Source organism: Cavia porcellus, unplaced genomic scaffold, assembly GCF_034190915.1.
Source record: "Cavia porcellus strain 051 isolate PalLab524CR breed Dunkin Hartley unplaced genomic scaffold, mCavPor4.1 scaffold_1, whole genome shotgun sequence".
Lineage (NCBI taxonomy): Eukaryota > Metazoa > Chordata > Mammalia > Rodentia > Caviidae > Cavia > Cavia porcellus.
Window position 1 is genome coordinate 166815797 of NW_026947484.1, and position 26418 is coordinate 166842214.

The following is a 26418-nucleotide window of genomic DNA, read 5'->3' on the forward strand; positions in this document are numbered from 1 at the left end:
GAGACTCCAGGGCGTGTCCTCGGAGGGGCGGGGCGAGGCTGCAGTTTGGCTCTAGGGCTGCCTGTCCGCTGGCCGCACTCCCACGTTCCCCAGGCTGCTGCTTCAGTGACTGTGACTGAAGAGTGGGACTCTGCGCAGCATGGAGAAGCGGTACACAGACGACGCCCAAGCCCGGCGGCTGCCTGACACCCTCAAGGGTGAGTCTCCTGCCCTGGGCAAGGCCACAGCGTGGCTCGCCGCCCCTTGACCCTCCCTTCTCTGGGGTCCGCGGGGTGACAGAACCGTGCCTCTGTTCCTTTGAGCTGCCAGAGCGCTTCCCAGAACCATCGTTGTCTCTCTCAAACCTCATTTCGCAGGCTAGGGGTCACGACATCGGGGCTGTGGGTGCAAAGGGCGCATGGTGGGCGCTCCGAGGGCAGGGGCCGTGCCCAGTACTCAGGAGAGTGCCAGGACTCGCGTTATCCCGCGTCACCAGATGCCCGGCCGGGAGCCAGAGCTTCCTTATCTCCTGACATCCACGAGGGCGAGGAAACACATAAGTCACTGGCAGCCAGTGAATGGTGCAGGCGGAGTCCTGTTTCCTCTCCCACTCCCCTCTGTTCCCCTCCCGTCCCCTCGGAGGCCATCTCCTCCACTCAGCCTTAGCCATCCCGAGGGGTAAGCCCCCTCCTCGGACCTGGAAAGAACCCCTTCCCCTCCACTACCATCCCCCGCTAGGGAACCTGATACAGGACCCAAGGAAGGAAGTCTGTCTTGGGCATGCTTCCCCTCTTTCTGCTCCATTCTTTCTCCTCTTCTGCTCTGTCTTAGGCAGTTCTCCTTCAGGGCTTTTGTCCCTTAGGAAGACTTCTGAGTTCCTCTACGATCACCACCCTACTGGGTCCTTCTCGGTCTTGAGCCACTATGAGTGACTCAATCTTGTTTCCCTGTGAAGAAACTAGCGTCCTTAAGAGAATACCACCTTGAGATTTTATTGGCCAACTCTTCAGGGTGGGGTAAGAGAGGTGACATCCTCATCCTCCCTCAGGAGTATTGCTGTCCTCTCAGAGCTCTCAGTGATCCAAAGGAATTATTTCTAAAGATGAAATTTCACTGAGCTTGGTGTAGTGGTGCACACCTTAATCCCAGGATTCAGGAGGCTGAGGCAGGAGGATTGCTGCAAGTTTGAGGCCTGCCTGGGCTACAAAGTGACTTCAGGGTCAGCCTGTACTGCACAGCAAAACACTGTCTCAAAACAAAAACAAACAAACAAAAAACCATGGAATTTCAGAAATGATGACAGAGAAAGAAATTTAGAGTACTGGTGGACTTTCCCAGCAGCTCTCAAAGTTATCTATTGTGATTATTTGTTCAGCCAGCCTTAGGATTCCTGCCTTTTTCCTTCACAGCTCAACAGAGTTTTAAAGGCTGGGGATATAATTTAGTGGTTGCTGAGTACTTGGTTGCCTAGCATGTGTGTGACCCCTGGATGAATTCAATCCCCAGCAATGCAAAACAAAACAAAACAAAATACAACAAAACAACCCAAAAAACCCAACCAAATAAAACCAATTATGTGTGTGTGTGTGTGAGTGTGTGTGTATTTCTCTTTTTCCATTAAACACCTTGGAGAGTTGTCTCCTCAAATTAGAGTATAATAGCAAGAAGTAATACTTGTGTTTTCCTAGATTAAAAAAAGCAGAGAAAAAAGATTGTTTTCCTCTATACCCTAACCCTCCTGCTGGGAAACTGGTGTTGAAGATCACTCTGGAGTTCTTTGGAAATAAATATGATTTTTGTACTTAAATGTTTGTTATCATCACAGACTAGTTTTTTAACTTCTAAATTCTTTTTTGAGGTTCTACACTTAGTCTTTTTTTAAAGATAGAAATCTTTTAAGAAACTAGTGAAAATGAATGCACTTTCTCCTCTGAAAGTATACATACAAATGGAATTTGCTTGATCTGTGTTATTGTGTATGCATATGTGTGTGTAAAGCCTAGAATATATTGAATAGACTTTCTAGAATACTTGTTGTATGCCAAACACAGCCTCAGTGCTCATTATCTTTTGAATGCTGTCATCTGTCAGATACAGCTTAAGTGCTTTATGTTTATCTAATTGCAAGGCTGCAACAAGTCCACATGGGAAATGTCATTATTTCCATTTTACCAAAAGGATGCTGAAGGTCAGAGTAATAAAAATCAGACACAGGTTATAAGATTTAGAGCCAGGTTGCAAACCCAGGCTCTCTGGTTTTCCAATCTGTTGTGTCTATCTTAGAGACTCCAACTTGAGTACTTTGCTGAAGGTCAGTAGCCAAAGAAAACCCAGCAGAAGCTTGCATCAGTCAAGACCTCTTGGGTATGGCAGCTTGCAGGCATTGCTTCTGCAAGAAACAGTGGAATGACAAGAAAGCCCACACTCTTTATATCATTACTAAGAATTCTTCCTAGGTAGGTAAACAGAATCAAACCTAGAATATGACTCATTTTTCCTAAAGCTGGTACATTCACTTTATAATGAAATAATGCAGGTGAATCACAAAAAGAAGTGTCATGATAATTAAAATCCATGTCAACAGGATAAATCCCTTTGGGAGAATCTCAGAAAATAAGCAGGATCATGGGACTGATTTGTTTATTTCAGTTGTTACAGGCTGATCAAATGGGGAAGAACTTTGTAGCTTCTTTAGTAATTAATCTGAGCGAAACCATCTTTGGTCATATATTACCTGAAATCAGAGGGCAAAACTACAAAAGCTGTCATTTGTGTATTTTTTTATGATTATAAGTAGATTTTTGGTGTCAACTGATAAATTTTATGCTAGAAAAGATAGTCACATTTGAAGAAAAATTTAAAGATGTTGATAAAGTGATAAAATAGGATTCAGGCTGATAAAATAGGATTCAGGCAAAACAAGAATCTTTTGTTTCATTTCATTTTTTTTTTCATTTCATTTCATTTTGCTTCATCTTTTTGAGACAGGGTTTCACTTTATAATTCAGGCTAGCCTTGAATTCACTTTGCAGCCCAGGATGGCCTTGAACTCATGGTGATCCTCCTGCCTCAGTTTCCCTAGTGCTGGGATTACAGGCATGTGCCACTATACCCAGCTCTTAAAAATCTGTTTTTAAAGACAGCATGGGCTGGATCCTGTGGCTCACACCTGTGATTCTAGCACTCAAGAGGCTGAGACAGGAAGATCAGAAGTTCAAGGCCATCTTGCCAGCTTCGTAAAACTCTTCTTTAAAATGAAAAACAAATTCTAAAGGGCTGGGGGTAGTTCAGTGGTAGAGCACTTGCCACGCATGTGTGAGATCCCCTGGTACTGCAAAAAAGTAGGAGGAACTAGAAGGGTGCAGTGGCATAGAGAAGGAGAAACAAGCAAGGAAAAGCAATTTTCTGAAAATTGTTAGCGTATTAGCCTGTGCATACCTCTGTCACAATGTTTATTACATAGTATTATGATTACCAGCTTCATTTATCCATTATTCTCCACCCTTTTGGACCAGGAGAGCTTTAGAAAACAAAGATCCCTCCTCATTGTAATAGCAATATTAAATATATGAAAGAAAAAGGAAGTTAGAAAGGGAATAAATCGTATCATGAAATGGTTGTGAAATGTCCATTGGCAGCTTATTTTATTGTTTTTGTAACCCCAACTGTTGATTTTAAACATAACAATCACATTCCTTATTACATACTCTTACTATATAGACTGTTTATCTGAGTTTACATTATCAAGAAAGAAACTACAATTGCCAAGATAATATGTTATAATATGAGAAATCTCATTTATGAAAATAGAGAAGGTAGAGATCTGAGCAATAGAAAGAATCGTGTCTTTATTTCCTCCTGATACATGCATTCACTCCGGTTTTTTCTATACATATCTTTGTGCTCTGGAACTGTTCAAGAAATGTGAACCCCAAGCTTTCGCCTTGATGCTTTATTTGCTTAGCCTTGATGATAAGACCAAGAAAACATCCTCCTTAAAGCACCCCGCAATAAAGATGATGCCATACTTGACCCCTGGAGTGAGCCCCTGTGGGAAGATAGTGTTATGTAGTGAAATGATGTAGAATTTAGAATGACAAGCTCTAGCTCGATCTCAGGGCCATCACTTCATACCTGGGTCACTTTAGGCAGATCTGCATATCCAGAGAATCAGTTCCTCAGCTGTACATTGGGCATAACCTTCTAGGACCTTCAAACAGAACGCTATATTTGGAGTATTACTCAGCCTAGTCATTTTCTAGTAAATTGGAATTTATGGGTGAGTATAAAAGGTTTATATGATGTATGACTTAACAACATTTAGAGCTCTAACTTATCCCCCCACCACAACATACCAAATGTGATCTGTCTCCTCTAGAGACAGAGTCCCTGGACAGATTGTTAGTCTTGGTATTTTCTCCATGGTGCGCAGGTCTCAGAAGGCAATTCATGTACTTAAAACTTTATTGCCATGTAACATATCAATAATGATCTTAAAATTGTAGTAATAATAGCTACTATTTGTTGAACACTAAGCATCAAGCATGAAAGAACTAAAATATAGTATTTTATTCTATTTTCATGTTTTTCTGGCCTAGTCTGATTTAAATAAACTTGATATCCGTGATAAAATTGTCTTTTTCTCTTCAACTTTCTGAACAGAAATGTTTTTATATTTCTATACATGGACCGTGGTCAGCCCAGCTTCCCCACTTCCTGAATTCTCTAACCTTATAGTTAGGAAAGGCCTGATTTGTCTCTTTTCTTTTCTTTTCTTTTCTTTTCTTTTCTTTTCTTTTCTTTTCTTTTCTTTTCTTTTCTTTTAGGATGAGCACAAGTTTTCAACGACTTTGGGACAGAGGGTGATTCCAAGCTGTGCTGTTGGACCTTTTGTGCTGACATATACAGTAGTTTCAGTTTGTCTTATGTAACAGATGATCTTTTCCCTTTCCCAAAGAAACTGCAGACTCACTCCACTCATTTAACCCATTTAGCAGTGGTGTATGGAGTACCTAAGAATCTTGCAAAGTTAGTTTCACTACTCATCCGCTTACCCTCTGCGGACTCCCCCGCTCCCATTGACCTTACTTACAGATCCACAAACTGAGTTATAGAGCAGTAAGGTGCTTTCCTGAGATCACACAGTGCATGGCAAAGCCAACCCTAAGTCCTTGTGCTATGTGTTCTCATAAAGAGAACACATTTTGAATAAGACAAGATTATAAGTGTGATAAGTTTTAAGTAAGGTAAAGTGCAGCTTAGAAGAAGGAGAGCTAAGACTCAGAGGTCCAAATATTAAAAGGTATGGAAAACCTTCAGGAAATATATGGGAAATAAAACATTTATGCATATTCAGTCTCGGGTGTTTGTTGTTGTTAATTTTTGGTGAGATTTGGGGGGGCTTGTTTTCTTTTGTTTTGTTGGTCTTTATGAGACAGAGTTTCGCTGTGCAGTTCAGGCTCGCCTTGAGCTCATTTTGTAGCCCAGGCTGATCTTGAACTCACAACAATCTCCTGCCTCAGCCTCCTGAGTGTTGGAATTGCAGGCGTCACCACCATGCCTGATTCTCAGTCTCATTATTTTTGAGCTAAGCAAAGAATTCCCTTTATTTCAATTTTTACTGAAAAATCGTTCAAAAAGGATTTGGGTTTGGTGTAAGCTGGTGTAAACTTCAAAGTCCATTTCCTTTCTGTAATATTCCATGGTAAACACAGGTGAAACTTTATGGCTCAGTTCATGTACCGCTCTATCAGTACGAGCTCTTTGGATTGCAGTGAGAGTGTGGATGGTTTCCGGTAGAGAAGAAAAGGTACTGTAGTGTCTTTCAGTCAGGGATTTTCCATTGCTGCCTTCTGGTCTGAAGCCACTCCAGCCCAGAAAATAATTTCTTACAGATTGAAGGATTAGGGACCCTAATAACCAGAAACTGCCTAATTAAAATAGTGGAAAGACCGGTCCTAATATGCTTATTTACTTTGAAGTCCTCTGCCTCTGTGAATTTCAAGTTTTGGTTTCCAGTTAACCACCATTTTGTCAGCCTGTGTCCTTACTGAGACCCTGCTGGGTGCTAACTCTGTTTTTCGCTCCAGCCCTTTTGGTTTGTAGGGTGCTGCATTTATTTCTGCTTCTCTCTTTTTCCCTTCTTTCTCTGTTTCCATCTCTTCTGCCCTTTTTTCCCCTTGTTTGTCATTCTCCTAAAATTTCCATATGAAAATGACCCTTTTGCACATTATCATTTTGAGATTTTATAAAGGCCTTGTTTTAGGACAAGTAAAGAGGAACTGAGAAGCTAGGAAATGTGTCCCTATTTGAGTAGTTGGAAGAAAGATTTAAGAGAGAATCTCCTTCCTCAAATAAATCCCTGTACGTCCTACTACAAGGACAGGGACTATAGCTGCCCATGGGGCTAAATCTGTCCAACTGCCCATTTTCCAATGGCCCAGAGCTATGAGTAGTTTTACAGTAAAAATTTTTTTTAAAAAAAATAATGTCTCACATTACACATGTAAGTTGGATTTTATGGTTCCCGTAATTGAGTTTTATTGGAACACAGCCATACTCTGTGTACACTGTCTGTGGCCACTTCACTGCACTAGCACAGTTTGCTGTCTGGCCCATTATGGGGAAAGTCTGCCAAACCCTGACATAGAATATCTTATGTGGAATAATGATGGCCAAAGGAACATTTCTATCCTGGTTATAATGGCTTTTAAGAAGAAAATGGACAAGGTCTTGTGTATTGGCCCCTTTAAAAAGTGCTGTTGGGCCCAGGTGACCTGTGCTTTTGAGGTCCTCTCTGTCTCCACTCAGACCTTGTTTTTTTCCTGGCAGCTTACACCAAACCCAGTGAAAGGGGAGGGGAAAATGATGACCTGTAAGCGTTAGATTATTTCAGTAACTCTTAGCCCCTCCGTTTTTTTGGGGGGACGGCACTATTATGTGGCTCTGAGTCACATTTTTAGATATAATTTAAGACATGTTTCTGGCTTTTCTCTGCAGAGAAAGCGCAATAGTATTTGAACTTTAGAGTTTGGTCTCAGTGATGAATGGGCTGTGTTATGCCATGTGATTTCCAGTCATGCCAAGTTCAATAAATCTTACAGTGAACCAGCTGGTAAGGATGGGTAATGACCTCTGAACACCGGCCTCAGTTAGGATCTTGGAAAGAATGTGTTACTGCTTTATCTAAAGGTGACCCAACAAAAAGTACAGTTCCTGTACAGTTCCTCTTTTTTTATGTTTTATGGTTTGGATTTGTTTTCTTGTATTTTTTTCCAGATCTTTTGCATTATTACTTTGGGTCTTCGGGAAGAATATTTTATGTCTTCAGACTTTTGTAAACATTAGAAATAGAATATATAAGGAGTCAACATGTGTTGGCATTCGGTAAATGATAGTGATCGTAAAGTGAAATGAGAGAAGTTTAAAATTGTATACTTTTGGGGCTGGGGATTTAGCTCAGCGGCATAAGCGCCTGCCTTGCAAGCAGGCAGTCATGAGTTCGATCCCCAGTACCGATAAGAAAGAAAGAAAATTGTATACTTTCGTCTGTTTAGGAAATTAATTTTCATGACACGATAAGAAGGATTTACCAAAACTTTGCTGAAAATATATTTAATGCAGTACTTTCTAATTGAGAAATTTAGATTCAACCTAAATCATTAATAATGATAAAGAATATATTGACATGAAAAGTTGTTTACAGTATGAGGGGAACATTTTAAATAATTATGTATGCATTATTAAATTTGGAGGGAAAACAGGATACAATATGTTTAAAGAAAAAAAAAGCTGGGCATTCATTATCACTCTAAAGCAAAGTACAGGGCAAAAGAAATAGGAGATGTTTAATAAATGTTTCCTGAAGAAATTAATTTGTAATGTTGGGCAGTACTTGTGTAAGTAGACCAAGGAAAATAGCGGCTGCACTTCAGGGTTGAGTGGGGACTGGATGGGAAAGTGCACCTGAAGGAGCCGGCATAAAACCGGACACGTATCTCTTCAGCAAATAGTGGGAATGAAGGCAAGGATCATGCTAATGCCATGCTAAGCGTTGCTGGTTTTTGTTTTCAGAAGATTCCTCCCGCACGGGTCTTGGAATTTGTGGATGGATTTTGGTGGCTGTCTCATTCCTATTCACACTTGTAACTTTCCCAATATCGATATGGATGTGCATAAAGGTAAAGAACATTTCACTCACTTCTGGAAGGGGTCAGCTCCTGCCTCCATAAGCCCACTTGGTGTATGAGGGAGACAGAGAGAAACCATACTTAGCCTGCAATTCTTTTTCCTTTATCTTCTTTTTTTTTGAACTTCCATGCTACTTACCATTTAGAATGGTAACTGGCTTTTTAGCCATTATCCGATCAATCCTTCTCCATGGATTAAAATAGGATCACCATTTAAAAATTTCTGGGACCTTGCAAGCAGGCAGTCGTGAGTTCGATCCCTGGTACTGATAAAAAGGAAAAAGAAAAAAAAAATTTCTGGGAGTCAGGTATAGTAGTGGCACACGCCTGTAATCTCAGCACTCAGGAAGCTGAGGCAAGGGGATTGCCTTGAGTCCAAGGCCAGCCTAGGCTACGTAGTGAGTCCAGGCCAGTCTGAACTACATATCGAGACCCTGTCTCAAAAAATTTTATCTAGGCTGAGGATGTGAGATGGTCTCCCAAGAACAGGTTTCCCAGAATTAGGATGGCAAGGTTTGCCTACTGGCTCTGCTTCTTACCATATGACTTTGACCATGTTTCCAAATTTGTAAGATGGGAAAAATAATGTTCCTACTTCATAGGGCTGCTGTGAGGATTAAATGAAAGGTGCATAGATGACTTATTGCAATGCCTGACCCACAATAAATTCTGCCATATGCTGGTTATTTTCTCTATAGTTAATAGTATTTGGATAAATAGCTATGGTTTGTATATTCCTAAAAGGATAAAATATGCTTCAGCCATTTTTGCATGAATTTGTTATAATTAAAAGAGTCAGAAGAAGCCAGGCAAGCCAGAGGCTCTCAAGTGCAAGCTCAATCCTTAGGCATCTTGGCAAATTAGCCAGACCCTGTCTCTAAATAAAAAATAAGGAAAGGGCTGGAAATGTAGCCAGTGCAAAGGCCCTGAGTTCAATCCCCATTTCAAGCAAATAAATAAAGAAAGAATCAGAAGGAAAACTGAGGTTTTCTCATAAATAAGTAATATATGAATGTAAATAAGTAATGCATGAGTAATACTAACAATTGAGGAGTGAGGTCTTGGATTTCTGTATGCTATTCTATACTTTCCAAATTTATACAGTGAATATCTATTGCTTTTATAATCAGCCAAAACCTAGTAAACAAATATCATGTTTGGAAGGGATAAACATTGGACATAGCATTTATAGATAATATCTGGATATAGAGGAAAAATATGGAAAAAATATTATTTGACTATGAGGCATCTAATCTATTTAGAAGAAAAGCATTTAGGCTACGCCTGCCTGTAAATGTTGGTGCTCTTCCTGTTGTCATTTATGTCTTTCTTCCAGATTATAAAGGAGTACGAGAGAGCCATCATCTTTAGACTGGGCCGCATTGTACAAGGAGGAGCCAAAGGACCTGGTGAGTGCTGGGGCAGGAGGTTGCCCACTTAGACACTGAAATTCTTTTCTCTTGTGCCAGGCTCTGCTCTGGTACTTGGAAAGAGTTCATGGAGCAGAAGTTGTATAAAAATAGTGGAGGTTCCAGCTGATCTCACTACTGATCCCCTTCCCTTCCCACCCCTCCCCTTTCCTTTCCATTCCAGCTGATAAGATTGTCTCCCCCAGGAATAGCCACAGCTTTGCAAATGGGAGCATGAGAACCCCTGGCAAGGAAAGGCCTTTAGCTATTCATTTGACAAACTTCAACCGAACTGCTACTGTGTTCTAGGCCTTGGGAATTTAAGAGAGACCAGAATAGCTCCTTCCCTGGAGGATCTTGACACCAACAAGGTGTCCCATTGTTCTTGCCACTTTCTGAAGCACTTGCAGAAAGTCCTCTTTTTTGGTGTCCTTAGTTGTGCTGTTGTGGCTGCCTCAGTATCCTGAATCAATCCAAAATGTTTACTTTCCATATCATGTTGACATTTGGGAAGACCCAGAAGTCAAATGGTGCCAGGTCAGATGAGTGAGCTGGATGAGGACTCAGCACAGTGTTTTTACCTGTTTGCTTTTCCATTCAGTGGCGCTCAGCAGTAACACCCACCTCTTGATAGTGATAGTTTTGATCACACCTCTTGAAGGATTCTAGACCTGAGTCCAAAAATGATGGAATAAATGTGTTCAACAAAGGGGGAAGTATTTTGAGGAGATCAATAGCAGTATGTCTTTTGATGTAAGAATTTCAAAAAATGTAAACATTCACTGTGTGTTACAATCATATCTAGTGCATTGTAGGGACGCGTACTGTGACTGAGTAACCACATAGGCCAGAGAAGCAAGAAACTCACAGATGTGTGACTGACCTAGACCGTAGATGAGTAGATGAGACAAGGCTCCTGGGAATGACTTCCCAGCCGAGTCTTGAGTAAAGGAAGGTGGTAACCACAGGCAGGCAGTCTCAACTCAAATGACAACCTGTACAAAGCATTGTAGGGAGAGCATTGTGGATTGAGGGATCTTCAGTCCAGTGCGAGCAAGGGTATGAGGACAGAGGCTGTGACGGAACAGGTGAGCTAGGTGAGTTTTTCAGGACCATGGTAGGCAAGGCTCCAGTCTCTTAGGGAAGCGTCCTGTGCTTGCAGCATAGCAAGTGAGGCATAGGAGAGAAGCTGGAAGCAATTGCACGGGCCTGAGTGAAGGAAGAAAAGTGACAAGAACAGTGGCATAAGGAAATGAATGCCGTGGGGCCTTGGTGGAAACTTTCGAGAGGAGTAAGCAAGCGAGAGGAGTGAGGATGACTTTCCAAGCTTTCAGCTCTGCAGTTGGTAACTTTGGTGAACTGAGTGGATTCCATGAGAACTGCTGGGAAAGGGAGCAGAGACTCCATGTCTGTTTGACCCCGTGTTTTTTTGTTGCAGGCTTGTTTTTTATTCTGCCTTGCACTGACAGCTTCATCAAAGTGGACATGAGGACCATTTCCTTTGACATTCCTCCTCAGGAGGTGAGCTTTACTTTCCTTTTTCTTTTCTTTTTTTTTTTTTTTATTTTAAAGAGGATAAAGCCAAGGAAAATAAAACAGAATAAAACCAATCAAAATAAACCAGTAGAAGTGATACAGGACTTCAAAACGCTGCAAAATCAGCAATAGTTACCATAATGTCTTTTGTTGTCTTCAAAATAGCTGCAGATATCTTTGGACATAGCAAAAACCAAACAGAACAGCATAGATTAGAAAGAATAAAAACAAAACAATGAATGCAAAAAAGAAACCAATAGTAAATCTAAAATGGCTACCATAATATGTCTTGCTGTCTCTTAAATAGCTGCTCATGTCATCAGAGTTAACATAAACAAACAAAAGTGAAGACAATAAAACCCAACTCAACTAAACAATGAAAATGATGATTTCCAGGCAAGGATCACTTCCTGGTGAGGCCTGGTTCTCTCGCTCTGTAGTCCAGTGAATGGCGCTGAATCATGGAGAGCCTTGGGTCTGGCTCAGTGAGCTGAGGGATCCTCTGTGAACACTGAAAAGGGAGACACTTTGGCCCTACCCTGCCCCTTGCTCCCCACCCCTTCCCCTCTCCCCACTGCCCCTCTCTGCCCTGCCTTTTAAGACAAAGTCTCACTATGTAGTCCAGGCTGGCTCAAACTCACAGTGACTCCCCTGCCTCACCCTCCTGAGTGCCGGGATTTCAGGTGTAGACCACCACTGTTAGCTTTGAAAAGGAGGACACTTTTGAACCTGAATCCCTTCTCCTTTCCCAGTTCCATGACTCTGGGGAAGAGCTTGGCCTCCTCTGTGCCTCAGCTACTTTCTTACTATTAAACAGAGGTTGTAATAGCAGGACCTACCTCACGGGATTCCAGGAGGAATAAATGAGACATCACATGCGAAGTGCCTAGGACAGTGCCTGATGAGTGCTGCATGAATGCTGGCTGCTGTGACAACAGAGTGGACTGTACAGCCAGTGGGAGAGGAGCCTTAGCATCCCCACTGCAGTCACCATCACTATTTTTGCTACAACGTTCTCCTCAGTGGGTTTTAGAAAGAAGATGCTATTTATTTAGATCAATAGTTGAGATGTCATTATTGAAACTACTCATTTGGCATTTTAGACATATTCATCAGTATTTTGTGCTTTGTTTTTTTCTGGCAACTTCATAAATATTGTCCCAGTTGAAAACCATAGCAGAATCTGTAGAAAATAAACGGAGTTGCAATAAAATGAGATAATTCCTCAAACTGTAAAGGCAAAGCCAGAACAGAAATTCAGCTCTTCCAAATCCTGTCCAGTGCTTTTTGCCCAAGCTCCCTGCTAACTGCAACCTGCATTTGCTCCATCATAGCCCTGAAGAGGATCGCAGCCCATGCCTTAAAAGACAAAATAACCACTGCAGGTAGAAAACCTCTATGTGTAATGAAGGGAAGGAGGAAAGAACAGTCTGGGTTTCCTGGCTATCTCCCAGGTTCTCAGCATGATGGGGAAAATGGCCAGGTTGCTTTCTCTTGTCACAAAATCCAGAACTAGCCCAGGAACTCCCTTCCTGGTACAGATCCAAGTAGTTGCTGAGGTCAGACTTTCCAAGCCTCACAACTGTAGAGATGCCAGAAATCATTTTTACCCTTGTCTTACAAGGGCAAGTCTGAGAGTGTCCCTGTATTCTCTGCAAGTTTTCCCATCTTTCATGAGAAAGATGGCTTCCTGAAGGAGCCCCTTTCTTGGAGTTGCTTTGAATTCTGACCAATTTCCATGTAAACATCGCAGGCATCTGGCAGGGCTGCTGTGAGCTTCTCCCTTCTAGCCGCTCCCTCCTCCCCTGCAAGCTGCTGAACAACGCAGAGCAGATTGGAACTTGGCAAGCAGTCCTTTTCCTGATCCCCTGTGAACTCGCTGTGAAGGGAGATAAACACTCTGCCTCCAAAACAGTGTGTGAGACGCTGCAGCTTTGCAAGCAGCTGTGGCAGAGTCACAGTGACAGGAATCCAGCCCCGGAGTGACACTCATTTTCCCACCACATCCTGGGAATAATTTTCACACAAGATGGTAATAGACTGTACATTTATTTACAAGTCCCCTGCTTCTCTTTCTTGTTAAAGATATTTTTAGATTGCTAAAGAGAGAGGAAAAACAAGACAATGACTGTTTTTATGCCTGATAGAACTAAATAGCTAAAGTGTTGTTTACATGCCTTCCGTTCACATGACTCAGTTCTTTTTGCAAAAGACTTTGTTTGCACATTGCACAAAGGTCTTTTAAATTGATCTGCACAGAAATTTGGGGAGAATTGGGCAGTATTGTTAGTCCCATCTCAGAAATGAAGGACCACCAGGTCCCATGAGCAGAGTCGAAAGTCTCTGCCTGAGGTCCCCCAGAGGGAACAAGCAGAACTGGAAATAGAGTCTGGGTCTCTGACTCCCCTCCACCCTTCATCAGCCACTCCTGCTGGGATCTCATTTTTCATTCATTTCACCTCTCACTTATTAATCACCTGCTGTGTATCAAGCCCTCAGCCATTGCTGGAGATACAAAGACAAACTGCCCCTAAGAAGGTCATAGACTGAAAGAGAAGTAGAGCTGTCAACAAAAGATGTCACAGCCCCGAGGTACAGCGCGTGTGCAAAGGAAGACTGCCTGAGTCTGTTGAGTGAGGCAGGGGTGTTTCACAGAGGAAAGATGCATGAGCGATGCGTAGCAATGTGCTAGTTTCCTGTTAGGAGCCAGGAGATTTCAGGTGGAGTCAGGGCTGGTATAAAGGCCTGAGGGATGATCGCAGAGCAGGAGGAGACCCACATGTGGCCAAGCACAGAATGTGGGTAGGAGTTGGGAGAACGAGGCCAGAGGTACTGCAAGGCCAGATATCAATGGACTTTGTCTAGAAAGTGGCAGGAAGCCACTGGAGCATGTTAGTCAAGGGTTGCTGACTTTGGACTTAAGATCGTGTAAGCCCAGGTGCTTCTTGACTTGTGAGGAAGTTAAGTACTGATAAACCCACAGTAAGGTGAAAATAGCATTAAACCAAAAATTCATTTAATGCATCAACTCCACCAAACATTGGTGATTTCACAACACAGGCACTGTGGAGTGGCCTTTGTTTCTCCTCAGTCTCGGGGCTGACTGGGAACTGACGCTTACTGCTGCTGCCCAGCATCATAAGAAAGAAATCACTGCATACTGCTAGCCTGGCAAGAGGCCACACAATTCAGAAGGTGGAGTTGAGTATCTACTGACAGTGAATTGATTTCGGATCATCATGAAGTCAGATGCTATCTTTGAGTCAGGAACCACCTATCTGTACAGGACATGAATTAGAAACAAAGTGAAGTAGTTTTTTTTTTTTAAAGAATTATGTAAATTAACTCATTACAGTTAATAGGATCAGTGTTTTACTTAATACAATTAATGCCATTGTCTGAAAAGAAAAATAATAAAAGATGGCTCTTTTCGGGTGGGGGTAAGCTGGAGATGAAACCTAGGGCTTTTGCACAGAGTTATATCCTCAGCACCTTTTTATTTTTTATTTTGAGACAGAGTCTTGCTAAGTTGCCCCACCTGGGCTTGAGTTTACAATCCTCTTACCTCAGCCTCCCAGAGTGCTGGGGTTGCAGGTACGCACTGCCATGCTCAGTTTAAAGATAGCTCTTGTTGTGTGTCAAGCACTATTTTCAACACTTAAATGTGTTAACTTATTATTTCAACAACATCCTTGTAATACTGGTACTATTATTCAACTCTACAGATGAGGAAACTGAGCCCCAGAGAGGTTAAGTAATTTGTATTATTGCCTTCCTACTGTCTTGTGTCTCTCACTCAGGTAACTTTTAGTTCAATGTCGTGTTAAGCATTCTGATATAGCATGCCATGAATCTATTTTTTGCCTGACCTTGTCTTATAAAAACATTCCCATGCATTTTGTCCCAGTAGTACTGTGCTTTTTATAGTTTATGAACCCCAGCTCTCTCAAGGCTTTATTCCTTTATACACACAATCCTTTCTACCTTAAGTGCTGTCCACTCCACCCTCAAAGTATTTTATTCTTTTTCTCAAGATTCACTCAGGTCTCTCTCTGCTGATCTTAGCTACCCACCCACCTCTTGTCCCTTAAAAGGCTTTCTTGACTCCCTGACCTCCTTGGATGTAGAGACCAAAGTTTTTTCCTGCCTTTTTCCCAATACAATTTCTGCTAGTGAATGGCACTGAAAAATTTGCTGATTGAATGAGTCAATGCATTTAAAGAATTAATGAATCTGTTTTGTTGAATTTCTAAGGATAAAATTAACTTGCTGATGCCTTACTTAAGAAAAGCTACCAGCATTTAAAGCTAGTCTGTAGAATAGCAGTCCTGACAGCTGTGTGACAGAAAGCGGTCAGCAGACACCAAGTTGCTTCCCTCCTCTTTCAGGTCCTCACGAAGGACTCAGTGACAATCAGTGTGGATGGTGTGGTCTATTACCGCGTCCAGAACGCAACCCTGGCAGTGGCAAACATCACCAATGCCGACTCAGCGACCCGTCTTCTGGCACAAACTACTCTCAGGAATGTTCTGGGCACTAAGAACCTTTCCCAGATCCTCTCTGACAGGGAAGAAATTGCCCATAATATGCAGGTAAGAGATTCACCAGAAACTTAAGCAGAGTCATGGATGTTTGAGAACCTTTCATCCGTTCAAGTTGGGAATCTCTGGCCTGTTTTTCTCCTTAGGTTTTCCAGATTTGGTGGAAGGGGTGGAAGGGGTCACTGCTTGTCACCCTGACTGTTCATGAGTCCTTAACACTGAGATGCATGTTTTTAGTTTCCTCCAGTGTTTATTTTTCCCCACAACCAGTATGAGCCTTTTCAGTTCACAGAATCACATTCCGAGGCTGTTCTGCAAGACTGCAGATATTATCCAAGCCTTATTCTGTGTGTGAATCCTATGAATTCCCTTTTACCTGTTGTGCTTTCCAGTCTTGCTTCAGTAGTAGGTGTTTTAAGCCTGGCTCTGTCCACAAAGCTAAAGTGAATCCTTAAGTCTGAATCCCAACTGTTAGCAGAAACCTATTGCATGTAAAATCTATGATCTCACTTAATGTGCACCATGAGTTCACAATACAGTACAGTTTCCTTCCTGCCCTTGTAAACAGGAAAGTGAGACACAGAGAGGTAACATTCCTTACGCCGCATCACACTCACTTGCAATGCAGTCACTGTAGCCCTCAGGCTGGCTGTGCGCTTTTGCAGTAAACTTTCTCTGGAAGCCCCACACATCGCATGTGTTGACCTGTAGTAGCTGCGGCAGAGACTGCAAGTGAATGACATGCAGTTCCTGTACTGCCCTTTTGGAAGCTGGCCATTGGCTTCTAGGAGCAGATTCATGATCAGTTCCCCGTAACTCAGCTCTGGTCAGCCTGCTTCTCTGCCCCCTGTCTCAATGACTGCAGCCACCGTGGGCATCTGGGTGGGAGGTGACAGAGTGCTGCTCTCCTGCTGTCCCCTAACAGTGCACACTGGATGATGCCACTGACGACTGGGGAATAAAGGTGGAGCGAGTGGAAATTAAGGATGTGAAGCTCCCCACGCAGCTCCAGAGAGCTATGGCTGCAGAGGCAGAAGCATCCCGGGAGGCTCGAGCCAAGGTAATGTTTTCTCTTTGTTTTTCATTGTTGTTATTTTGTTTTGTTGGTCAAATTTTCTTTTTTAACCCCACAAAGCTCACTGAAAAAAATAAAACAAAACAAAAAACTGAAACAACCCTGAAGTGTTTAGTGAAGATGGAAGCTTTCCCCATCACTCTGAACCTGTTCCCTCGAGGTCACACTGTTTGTTTGTTTTTTGATTTGAAACAGGGTCTCACTATGTAGTTCGGGCTGGTTGGCTTTGAATTCACTTATGTAGTCCAGGCTGGCCTCAAACTCTTGGTGATCCTCCTGCCTCAGCCTCCCAAGTGCTGGGATTGCTGGCATGCACTACCACGTCCAGCACTCTTGACTGTTTAGTACACTTAAATGTTGTTTAAGTTGTTGGACAATTGGCTTGTTTTGCAAAAATAGTCACACCAACAGATTGTTGTACACCTTGCCCTTTTTATTTAATAGTTTACGGGCATAGCCCTGAAGGCATATTTGTTTAGATAATTTAGAAAAGAGGCCAGGATCATGCACCTGTAATCCCAGCACTTGGGAGCTTGAGGCAGGAGGATTGCCATGAATTCAAGGCCAGCCTGGTATCTACAGAGTGAGTTCAAGACCAGCCTGAACCACAAAGCAAGAATCTGTCTGAAAAAACAAAAAAGAAAAGGCTATCTTTTAAGGTGATAATGTACAAAAATACAGGGTTTTCTCACCAAACCCAAGAATAGGCAGTAGGCTCTAGCCTCACCAGAATTGCCCACCAGACCTGAACATAGTCAGGACTGAAAGGAACCACTCATTACCTTCCCTGGGCCAGGTCCACTTGCAGATAGTTTGTGGCCAATGACGTTCGACTCTCAAGGTCACACACTGTGCAGGCAAGCACCAAAGACACAGACCGGTCCTGACAACAAATTCGCGGAAAAGAGGTTTTCTTTGGTCCAACTTTGGTTCAAGGGCAAAGTTTAGTACTAACACAACCCCACACCCAACTCCTTGACAGCTGGAAGAAGAGAACGTGTGTGTATGTGTATGTATATGTGTGTGTGTGTGTCTGTGTGTGTGTGTGTGTGTGTGTGTGTGTGTGTGTGTGTTACTAGAGATTGGACACAGGACCTTTGTACTGAGATACATCCCCAGTCATTTTTTTTTTTTAACATTTTGAGCTGTAATCTCACTCAGTTGCCCAGGCTAGGCTCAAACTTGCCATCCTCTTGCCTCAGCCTCCCAGAGTGCTGGGATTACAGGCATGTGCCATCACACCCAGCAGAAGAGTTTTCATGGGATGGGTTGCTATAGCCTTGGCAGATCTCCCAGACATAAAGAACAAACCAATTTATCATCATTGGACAGAAGTAATAGCTGATGATAATTAGCTGACCACAAAACCCATTTTTTCCTAGAATGCTCTTTAAGCCACAATTGGTTAGTATAATTTCTTAATACTGAATAGAAGAGTAGCCATGACATGCCACCTCCAGAATCTTATGTTAACCAGAATTCTAAACTTTCCTAATATAATTATTGATGCTTGTGATAACCACATTATGATGCTACAGAATCCTCAAGTGTTTTCTTTAAAATCATCATTTTAGAAGACTCAGTTACAAAAAAAAAAGCCTCAGTTATATTTATGATAATGTTAGTAAATGTACCCTACTATCATCTGGTTATTTTAGAAAATTAAAGATTTTTTTTTTACCTAGACTCTATCGTGAACCAAAAGCCCCATTTCCAAACCATATAGCATGTAGAATTCCCGGGCATAGACTAGCAGAGTGTGAAAGATCCTCAGAGATTGTCTTCCCCCCCAAGATGACAAATTCCTCATACAAACACACTGTACCCCACCCCCAGCAGCACTATATGCCCTTGAACGTAGATTTGCCTCAGAATCGGTCCTTCTCAGTGCTCCAAGTGTCAGCCCTCAACTGCCTGGAGGTAGCCCTAGAAATGGAACTTGTTTGCCATCCCAATAGCCAAGTGAAAAATTGAAACCTAGAAAATTTAAGTGATTCCCTCAAGGTTAATAGCAATGGAAATGAGAATTCTCCTCTACTTCTCCTGCCTTCTGTTTATGTCCTGGATGGGCTGAACCTTCTCTACAGCACACCAGTTTAGAGAAAAAGTTCCTGTCATTTCTTTACAACAAGATCAGAAAGTCTGATAGAATTTTGGTCACCATGTGTCACTTGGATAGGTCTGAAAGGTTAGTTTCACAGTTGTTTCATGAACCTTGATAGAATTAATTATCTTCAAGGTTAATATTCACACAATGAGCAAACACTTCTGTAAAAAAAACAGTAAGCCTACTATACTATAGGCTTACTTCAAGTTCTCATGGAAAGCACAGGAGTCACAGTTTCTTCAACAAATTGCAGAGGAACAGAGATTCATTATGAGAATCTATAGATTAAGAGACTTCAGAGAAAAATGCCTTAATTAGTCACAAGGAAATTCAAATTTGGATGCAACTCTGATGTCTTAGCTACTTTTCTCATTACTTGAACAAAATATCTGACATCCACCAGTTAAAGAAGGAAAGGGTTTATTTTGCCTCGCGGTTTGTAGAGGTTTGAGCCCATAGTTAGCTGGCTCCCAGGCAGTGGGGACATGACAAAGGGCATTGTAGAGACGAAAGAGTTCATGGCTTGGCAAGCTGAAGGCAGTGAGGGAGAAGAGCAGCACCAGCAAACTTTCCTTTCCCTTTTATCCCACCCAGGCTATACGCCTATTGGTTGGTGCTACCCACATCAGGATGGGCCTTCCCATTATACACACTAGAACTGTACTAAACCAAACAGTGGACTCATTTAGTTATTCTTAATCCACATTCACACACCCTAGATCCAGTCACCTCCGAAAAGCCCTGCTTATGAGCACATGAGGTTTTGAGGAGACATCTAGATACATACCATAACATCTAGCTATCTATTAAATGACTTGGAAAAAGAAATAGAACAGAACTAAGTGTGGTTGAGGGAGGAACTAGAATACTCATCTCTGCTGGTAGGATTGTACATTGGTATTGTGGAAGATAATCTGACTATGTATTTGCAGACCCTGTAAGCCAGTACCTCTACTTCTCAGCATGTGTCTCAGGGGTTTGTGCTTATAAATGTGTACCAGGAGGCATATACTAGGATGTGCACAGCAACATTTTGTAATTGCCCCAGACAAGAAACTGCCCTGATGTCCACTAGTTGAATTGGTGAAGCGTGGTTTATTCACCTGGAGGAATCCTCTGTAACAAAGAGGACAAACCTATAACTGCTTATAAACACAAGTGGAAGTAAAAAGCCTTGCAAAAAAGGACAGATTCTCTATAAATGGTGCTTTATGTAAACAAGCCTCTTTTAGATCAACTCTTAATGTTTCAGGTTATAAATCTTTAGTGCTTGCGTTCTCCCATACTTCCTTTCGACAACTTAGAAAAATGTCTGGCATATGCTTTCTGGCTCATGTTTCTGGGCTGGTGTCCTTGGAGAAGGGGTGGAGGGCAAAACTGAAGAATGTCATCTTTTCTGCCTTTTCCTCTCACCAGCCCACATATTCTCCAGAGAGGGCTGGGAAGTGCCAACCTCATACATGTGTAAAGGCAGAATTTTAAATTATGATCTGTGAAGCTTGGCAAGGTGGCTCAGTGGTAGACCACTTGCCTAGTCTGCATGAGATCCTAGGTTTGGTCCCCAAAACTGCAAATGCAATACAATAAAATAAAAGTTTGAGAATATAAAGCATTGATTGACATGAAATTGCCCCACATTTAGAAAAAAAAAAAAAACAGCCCTACACACTTCACAAATAGCTTTGCTCTCCAACATGCTATCTGAGGTGTGTACTGGGCCTCATCTAGACAAAGCCTGTGGTATCGTGTTCAGTCTTTGGCAGCTTGCTCAGGATATCTTTTCCATGAACAAACCGTGTGACCAACCAGGTGGGTCTGGCTTCCCAGCCAAGAGATTGTGTATTGATTGGTGGTGGGAAATGAGATACCTTTACAATATATATATATATATATATATATATATATATATATATATATAAAATTGGATATTTAAGATGACATGGAAAAAAAATCAGAGCTTGCTGTTTCCAGGGGAGGGGTTTATTTATGAATTCTCTAGTGCTTGTCTTATAGTAGTGTGGTTTTCTGTGAGTATGTTTGGCACTGCCTCTTCTCACAGACCAAGATAGGTGGGCACAATGCCTTGATAAATGAGGGTCATTATCCTGCAAACCATATGCTATACACCTTGGCTCCACCCATGGCACTACCCATCCAAATAAAACCTAGAAACAAGAGTCTCACCAGTCAAATACTGTCCACTGTCCCTCTAAAGTAGCTCTCAATCCATTATGTCCTCATTCTCACCACAAGTGAGTCTCACTGGCCTCCCTGAAGCAGTTCGGTGAACAGCTCCTGGCCTCTCCTCTCTCCTCAGACATTCCTCCTTGTTTTCTCACAGTAAATCTGATGAGGTTACTTACCTGCTTCAAACCGATCCATGGCTTCCTGTTATCTACAGAACAAAAATCAGATGCCCTCGCCTTCCCTACCCTGCAGATCCTGGCCTCACTCACCCCCCTGCCTTTTCTGTCTTCCTCACACAGCATTCAGCCACCAACCGTTTTCTGGAATATACCAGCTTTTTTATAGCTCGGTGCTATGTCCTATCTTCTGCCTAAAATGTTCTTCCACAACTTTATCCAAACAGAAAATCTTTCATTCTTTAAGATTCAACTTCTGTAACCTCACTGCCTCGCTCTCTGCCTGCCTCTCCTGCTTGCACCATTCCCTGCACATATTTCTGTCTGTGTTCATCACACTAGGGTCCCATGACTGTCTCTGCTAATGTAAAGGAGCCAAGAAGGCCAGGGATTCCATCCTCCATCTGGAACTTCTGCACAGGGTTTATTTACACCTAAAGGCCCCTGAAGTCTGCTGTATAAGCGAGCAGAATCTCCTTGGGCATAAGGCCATTGCTGCTGATTCGGATGTTCACAAGGACTTTATGAACCATTTCTATCTTGAGGTCCATTCTGAGAGCAATCTCCTGAAACTGCAGCCTTAATCTAAATGATTTAGGATAACTTTATAGCTTCTCTCTTTCTGGCATTATGAATTTAAAGTAACTGCCTTGATTTAGTTTCTAAATATCTTGTGTATCAAAGGATAGTTATACTCAAAAATCGGGTCTTGTTAGCACATACCATTCCTGTACAGTCATCTCTTCTTACTCACTCGGCATTTAAATACCTTTTTCTGTCTTCCTCACAATCGTCCTGTGAAGTGTTGACCCATTTTGAGAATAAAAATGGAGGTTCTGATGTAAAATAACCTCTTTGAGAATATTTGGTTATTAATTCGCTGTTGTATACCACTCCAATGATCTGTGAACTTTTTTACCCATGTAACTCCTTAAAGAATTTGTAAAATATATATCCATCATACATTTTAAATTGGCATGTAAAAATCTTGGAGATACATGCATACGAAGTATATAATTTCTGCCATGTTGTAAATGTTGGCATCTTACACTGAAATGAGTAACACCATTCTTTTAAATACATCCAGGAAAATTTAAATAATACAGTGCCTTAAAATCCATTTAAAAATAAATAACCTCTTTTGTAGCAATTCTGAGTATTACACTATACTTTTTTCTTACTAAAATTATATTTCCATTTCACCTCTTACCTACAGATGCTTTCCCTAATATATTTTATCATGAGTTATTTTATTACCCTACTGTAACATCTTTAGTATAAAATTTAGAATTATTTAAAAGTTCTTGTAACTATAAACAAGGGAAATGTTTCTAGAATTTCTCCCAAATAAGGAATAAGTGTTTACCAGAAATGCTGCTCAATGCAATAAATGAAGGGTTACATCACAAATGTGTGGATGGCTATTACTTATTATTAGAATGAGACAGGATTTGGTATCAATTTTCTTTCCAGTTTTCATTTTTTAGAGACAAGAGAAATATTAATATAAAGCTGATGGAAGTAGTTTTATTTAAAATCATGAAATTCTTAACATTCTCTTTGAATATATGTGCTAAAAGATCATACAGCAATCTTTTCTGCTGATCCATCAACTTTCAGTTCAATAAGGTCCTCTTTCCTTTCTTTGAAATCAAAGAAATAGAAATCCACATGATTTGCAGAAAGATTTATGTGGAGTCTCTGAAGTCATTGTTCTTTCTCAAGTCTATACGCTAGTGTGACTTATCCCTTTGTATGGTACCCTAGAAAATGAGATAAATGGAAATACATACATATATATAGCAGTTGATTTCCTTGACACTACTCAGGCACACTCCCTGGGAAGTTTCACATACTACCTGCTGCATACATCTCCAGTTTGAAAACTGCTGTACACCACCATTTGGCTCCTCCAGTCTGACCTCCCCTTTCCCCTGCCCATAGGTTATTGCTGCTGAAGGAGAAATGAATGCATCCAGAGCTCTGAAAGAAGCCTCCATAGTTATCACCGAGTCTCCTGCAGCCCTTCAGCTTCGATACCTTCAGACATTGACCACCATTGCTGCTGAGAAAAACTCCACAATTGTCTTCCCTCTGCCTATAGATATGTTGCAGGGCATCATGGGGGCAAAACACTGAGCCATGTAGGCCAGCACTGAGATGAGCTATACATGTCTGAGGAAGAAGTAGGAGACCAAGTTAGCCCTCAGCTCCGTGAAGAGAGTAGAGCAGGGGACCTTGAATATCCCTGCTTTGTCCTTTTCTATATGTCAAGGGTTTTAGAATGTGTAGTGATTATAGAAACAGTGGAATGAATTACTGGCTTGTAAATACTAAGAGAGAGACTGGCGATTTATATGTAAGATAATGTCCCACTCTTTAAACTAATTAAGGGTTTGTATTTTAGATCATCCTGGAATAGGTTAAATCCCTCTTCTTTTAACTTCCATTGAGTCATGCTGAACACTGTCAACAGCCCAACCAGAGGCAAGAACACAAGCTACAGCCAGCTTCTCTGGGCCATCTGTGCCTTACCTCCAGGGGGTCCTAATTAAGGACATTTCCTTGGTGTCTACCTACTTCATAAACCCAAACCTCACTGGACAGGAGGCATCTTCTTCTTGTACCTATCAACCCATAACCAATGGTCAGGATTGATGAAAAGGGTTGTACTGACCCTTCAGTAACTTTTTAAATTCAGCATTATGCTGGTCCTTGTGAAAATAGCAGATACATTTTTTTTGTAACTCCTTTGAGCCTCCTTCGGGAGGAAGACAGCCCTCTGTGGTCTGTCTTTCAAACCACCTCACTACTTATCACAAAAGTGCTTCTTCTAAATTTTGCCTGTTTTCACATATCGTTTTGAATAGTTTTGATTTTTTAATAAAAATTTCTCTAAGTTCTATAAACAGTTATACCCATTTGAATAGCTAAAGAGTTAAAAGATTTTTTAAAAAAATATCTTCAAAAAACCATTAACATTACTGTCTGCATGCTATTAACTATTGTACACTGCAAAATATCGTGCCTACCAATCCCACCCATGAAGACCTGTAATGTTAAAGGATTATGGGCCAACACTGTAGAGCTTAGGATACATATGTGCGATGTAGAACTCTTAGTTTGCCACATTATTCTTTTCCTTAAGTCTGTGTTGACACAGAAGGAAGTAGTCAGCTCCTTTGGGCCATTGCTTCTTGGCCTGTAATATTAGGACACATCTTCTTTATGCAAGTGCCTATGAATTGGAGCAACCTGACACTTTCTACTGTCCCGGAAATCTGGTGGTTGACATTTACAGCATATCCTCTTTGAAGCTCTCAGTTTACCTGAAGTCTGAGAATAACAGCTTCCTTTTCCAGCACCTGTCTTTATCTCAGCCCTTAGCTGAATCACTCTGTTGATCCTAGCCCATAATATCCCTTCCACCATTCTCCATTTTTAAGCTTATTTTAGAAAACTTCAACTACTTTTGGTCCAGGTTCTTGAGTTTATTAGAGGTATATGCACTGTTTCAACACAGGACTCTAGCTGCACTTGCATTTTAAATTTTAAAATAATGTTTTTGTCTATTTACCCTTGATCACTGAGGACAGGAAACTCCATATCCTGGTGAAAAATCTTTTTAGATGTAGAATGACAGTGCTTTTTGGTCCCATGAGTTTTTATTTCTCCAGATATCAAACTGTCATCCTTGAGAGGGAAAAAGCCTAGAAGGAGTCCTGGGGTGAGAGCATTAGTACAAAAGTGTTTGCCATAGCATCCCTTTCTGATAATATACATAATAAAGTTTGTGCGCTTTAATTTTCTCTGGGTGCAAGTCTGTTTCTGAACCCCTGCAACATCCAGCCTTTGAAGAGCTGCCCTGGATTAACAGTAGCCCACCACTTAGAGAGTACTAGTTGCTTATTCCTCCCTGTGCTTAAACACATGTGCATACATTCATCATTTGTCCTCCAAACTGCTACATTTCATAGAAGAAACACTGAGGCTCAAACTAATACTTAATAAACTAAATGGTGGTGAGGAGCAGAGCTGTTATTAAGTCCAGACTGTCCAATGCTAACGTCTACTTAAGGTATCTCAATGTATCTTCATGTGTCACTGCTTCCGTTGTCCCTATATACACCATCCCCAGCAGCAGAAGTCATTTTATGTGTATATCATGAATTTCCAAAGCAATCAAAATTCGCTTGACTTTGCATTCACACCCAAGTAGGTTTTAAACTTAAATTTTAGTTGTGGGTCATCTGCTCAAGCTGAAGTTCAACACAAATAAGGGGAGTTGATTTTATCCCACTAACATAGAGCCCTATAAACCTATATTCATCGGTGGTTTTCAAACTTCCTTTCAGATGTGAGTTCCTTTGGTCAAAGAAGAGTGCATGCTGGCAAGAAGGATTCAAATGTCTTACCAGCATTAGTTCTTAAGTTCACATGTATAATATTCACAAAAGTACACCAATGAGAATAATGAGACTGCTTTGAAAAACAAAAATATTAACCACACTTATGAGTTATGAACTTAAATAAGGCTCTACACTCATTTTTTAAGTATCTATGAGTTTCATTACCACTTCAGAACTGGAATTTGAATCACATATTTGTAAAATCACAGGAGTGCCTCATAATTCTCCAGATCTCGATCTGAAAATCATGCTCTTAAGTGCTTCCCCATCTTGCACAACTTACGTGACCTTAGATGAGGCGTTATTTCCTCAGCCTCATTTTCCTCATCTGTAATATGGGATAATAGTCTATCTGTTGTTTGTGTCTCTGACCTTAGGAGCACTTATGGTACTTTGACAAGAGTAAACAGGTGCCTGTACACACTGATTGCTATACCTGAGGGGAAATACTACCCAAAGACTTAGAACCTCTAGGCCAAATCAGATCTAAGATCCTAACTTATTGTCTACAGCCATACCACTCTGAACGTGCCCGATCTTGTCTGATCTCGGAAGCTACGCAGGGTCGGGCCTGGTTAGTACTTGGGAGATCCTAACTTATAAGCTACATAGTTACCTGAATAACTAGTTCTTTACTTTTGAGGACCTAGGAAGGCTAAACAAACCATAGCAAACCATAACTTATTGTGGGTCAACAATGGGCAGGGCTCTTTATACATCTTTCCCTTCCATTCATAATCCCTTTTGGCTTTGCTGCCCATGTCACGGGCAATCCATGAATCCCTTGAGGTTTTGAGGGCTCTTCCAATA

The 26418-nt window shown here is 41.4% G+C and overlaps 1 protein-coding gene across 2 annotated transcripts; it reads left to right on the top strand.

Moving 5' to 3' along the window:
• Stom (stomatin) lies at window positions 1-25003 on the top strand. Of its 2 annotated transcripts, none has more exons than XM_005007947.4 (7): window positions 1-197; window positions 8053-8159; window positions 9505-9577; window positions 11016-11098; window positions 15502-15705; window positions 16580-16714; window positions 23144-25003. In XM_005007947.4, the coding sequence occupies exons 1-7, from the start codon at window positions 140-142 to the stop codon at window positions 23336-23338; spliced, it is 855 nt and encodes a 284-aa protein (XP_005008004.1). In that variant the 5' UTR covers window positions 1-139; the 3' UTR covers window positions 23339-25003. The 2 variants fall into 2 exon arrangements, with proteins under 2 accessions (XP_005008004.1, XP_003479180.1); XM_003479132.5 differs by having other exon boundaries at window positions 48-197; window positions 8056-8159.
• The last annotated feature ends 1415 nt before the right edge of the window (window positions 25004-26418 follow it).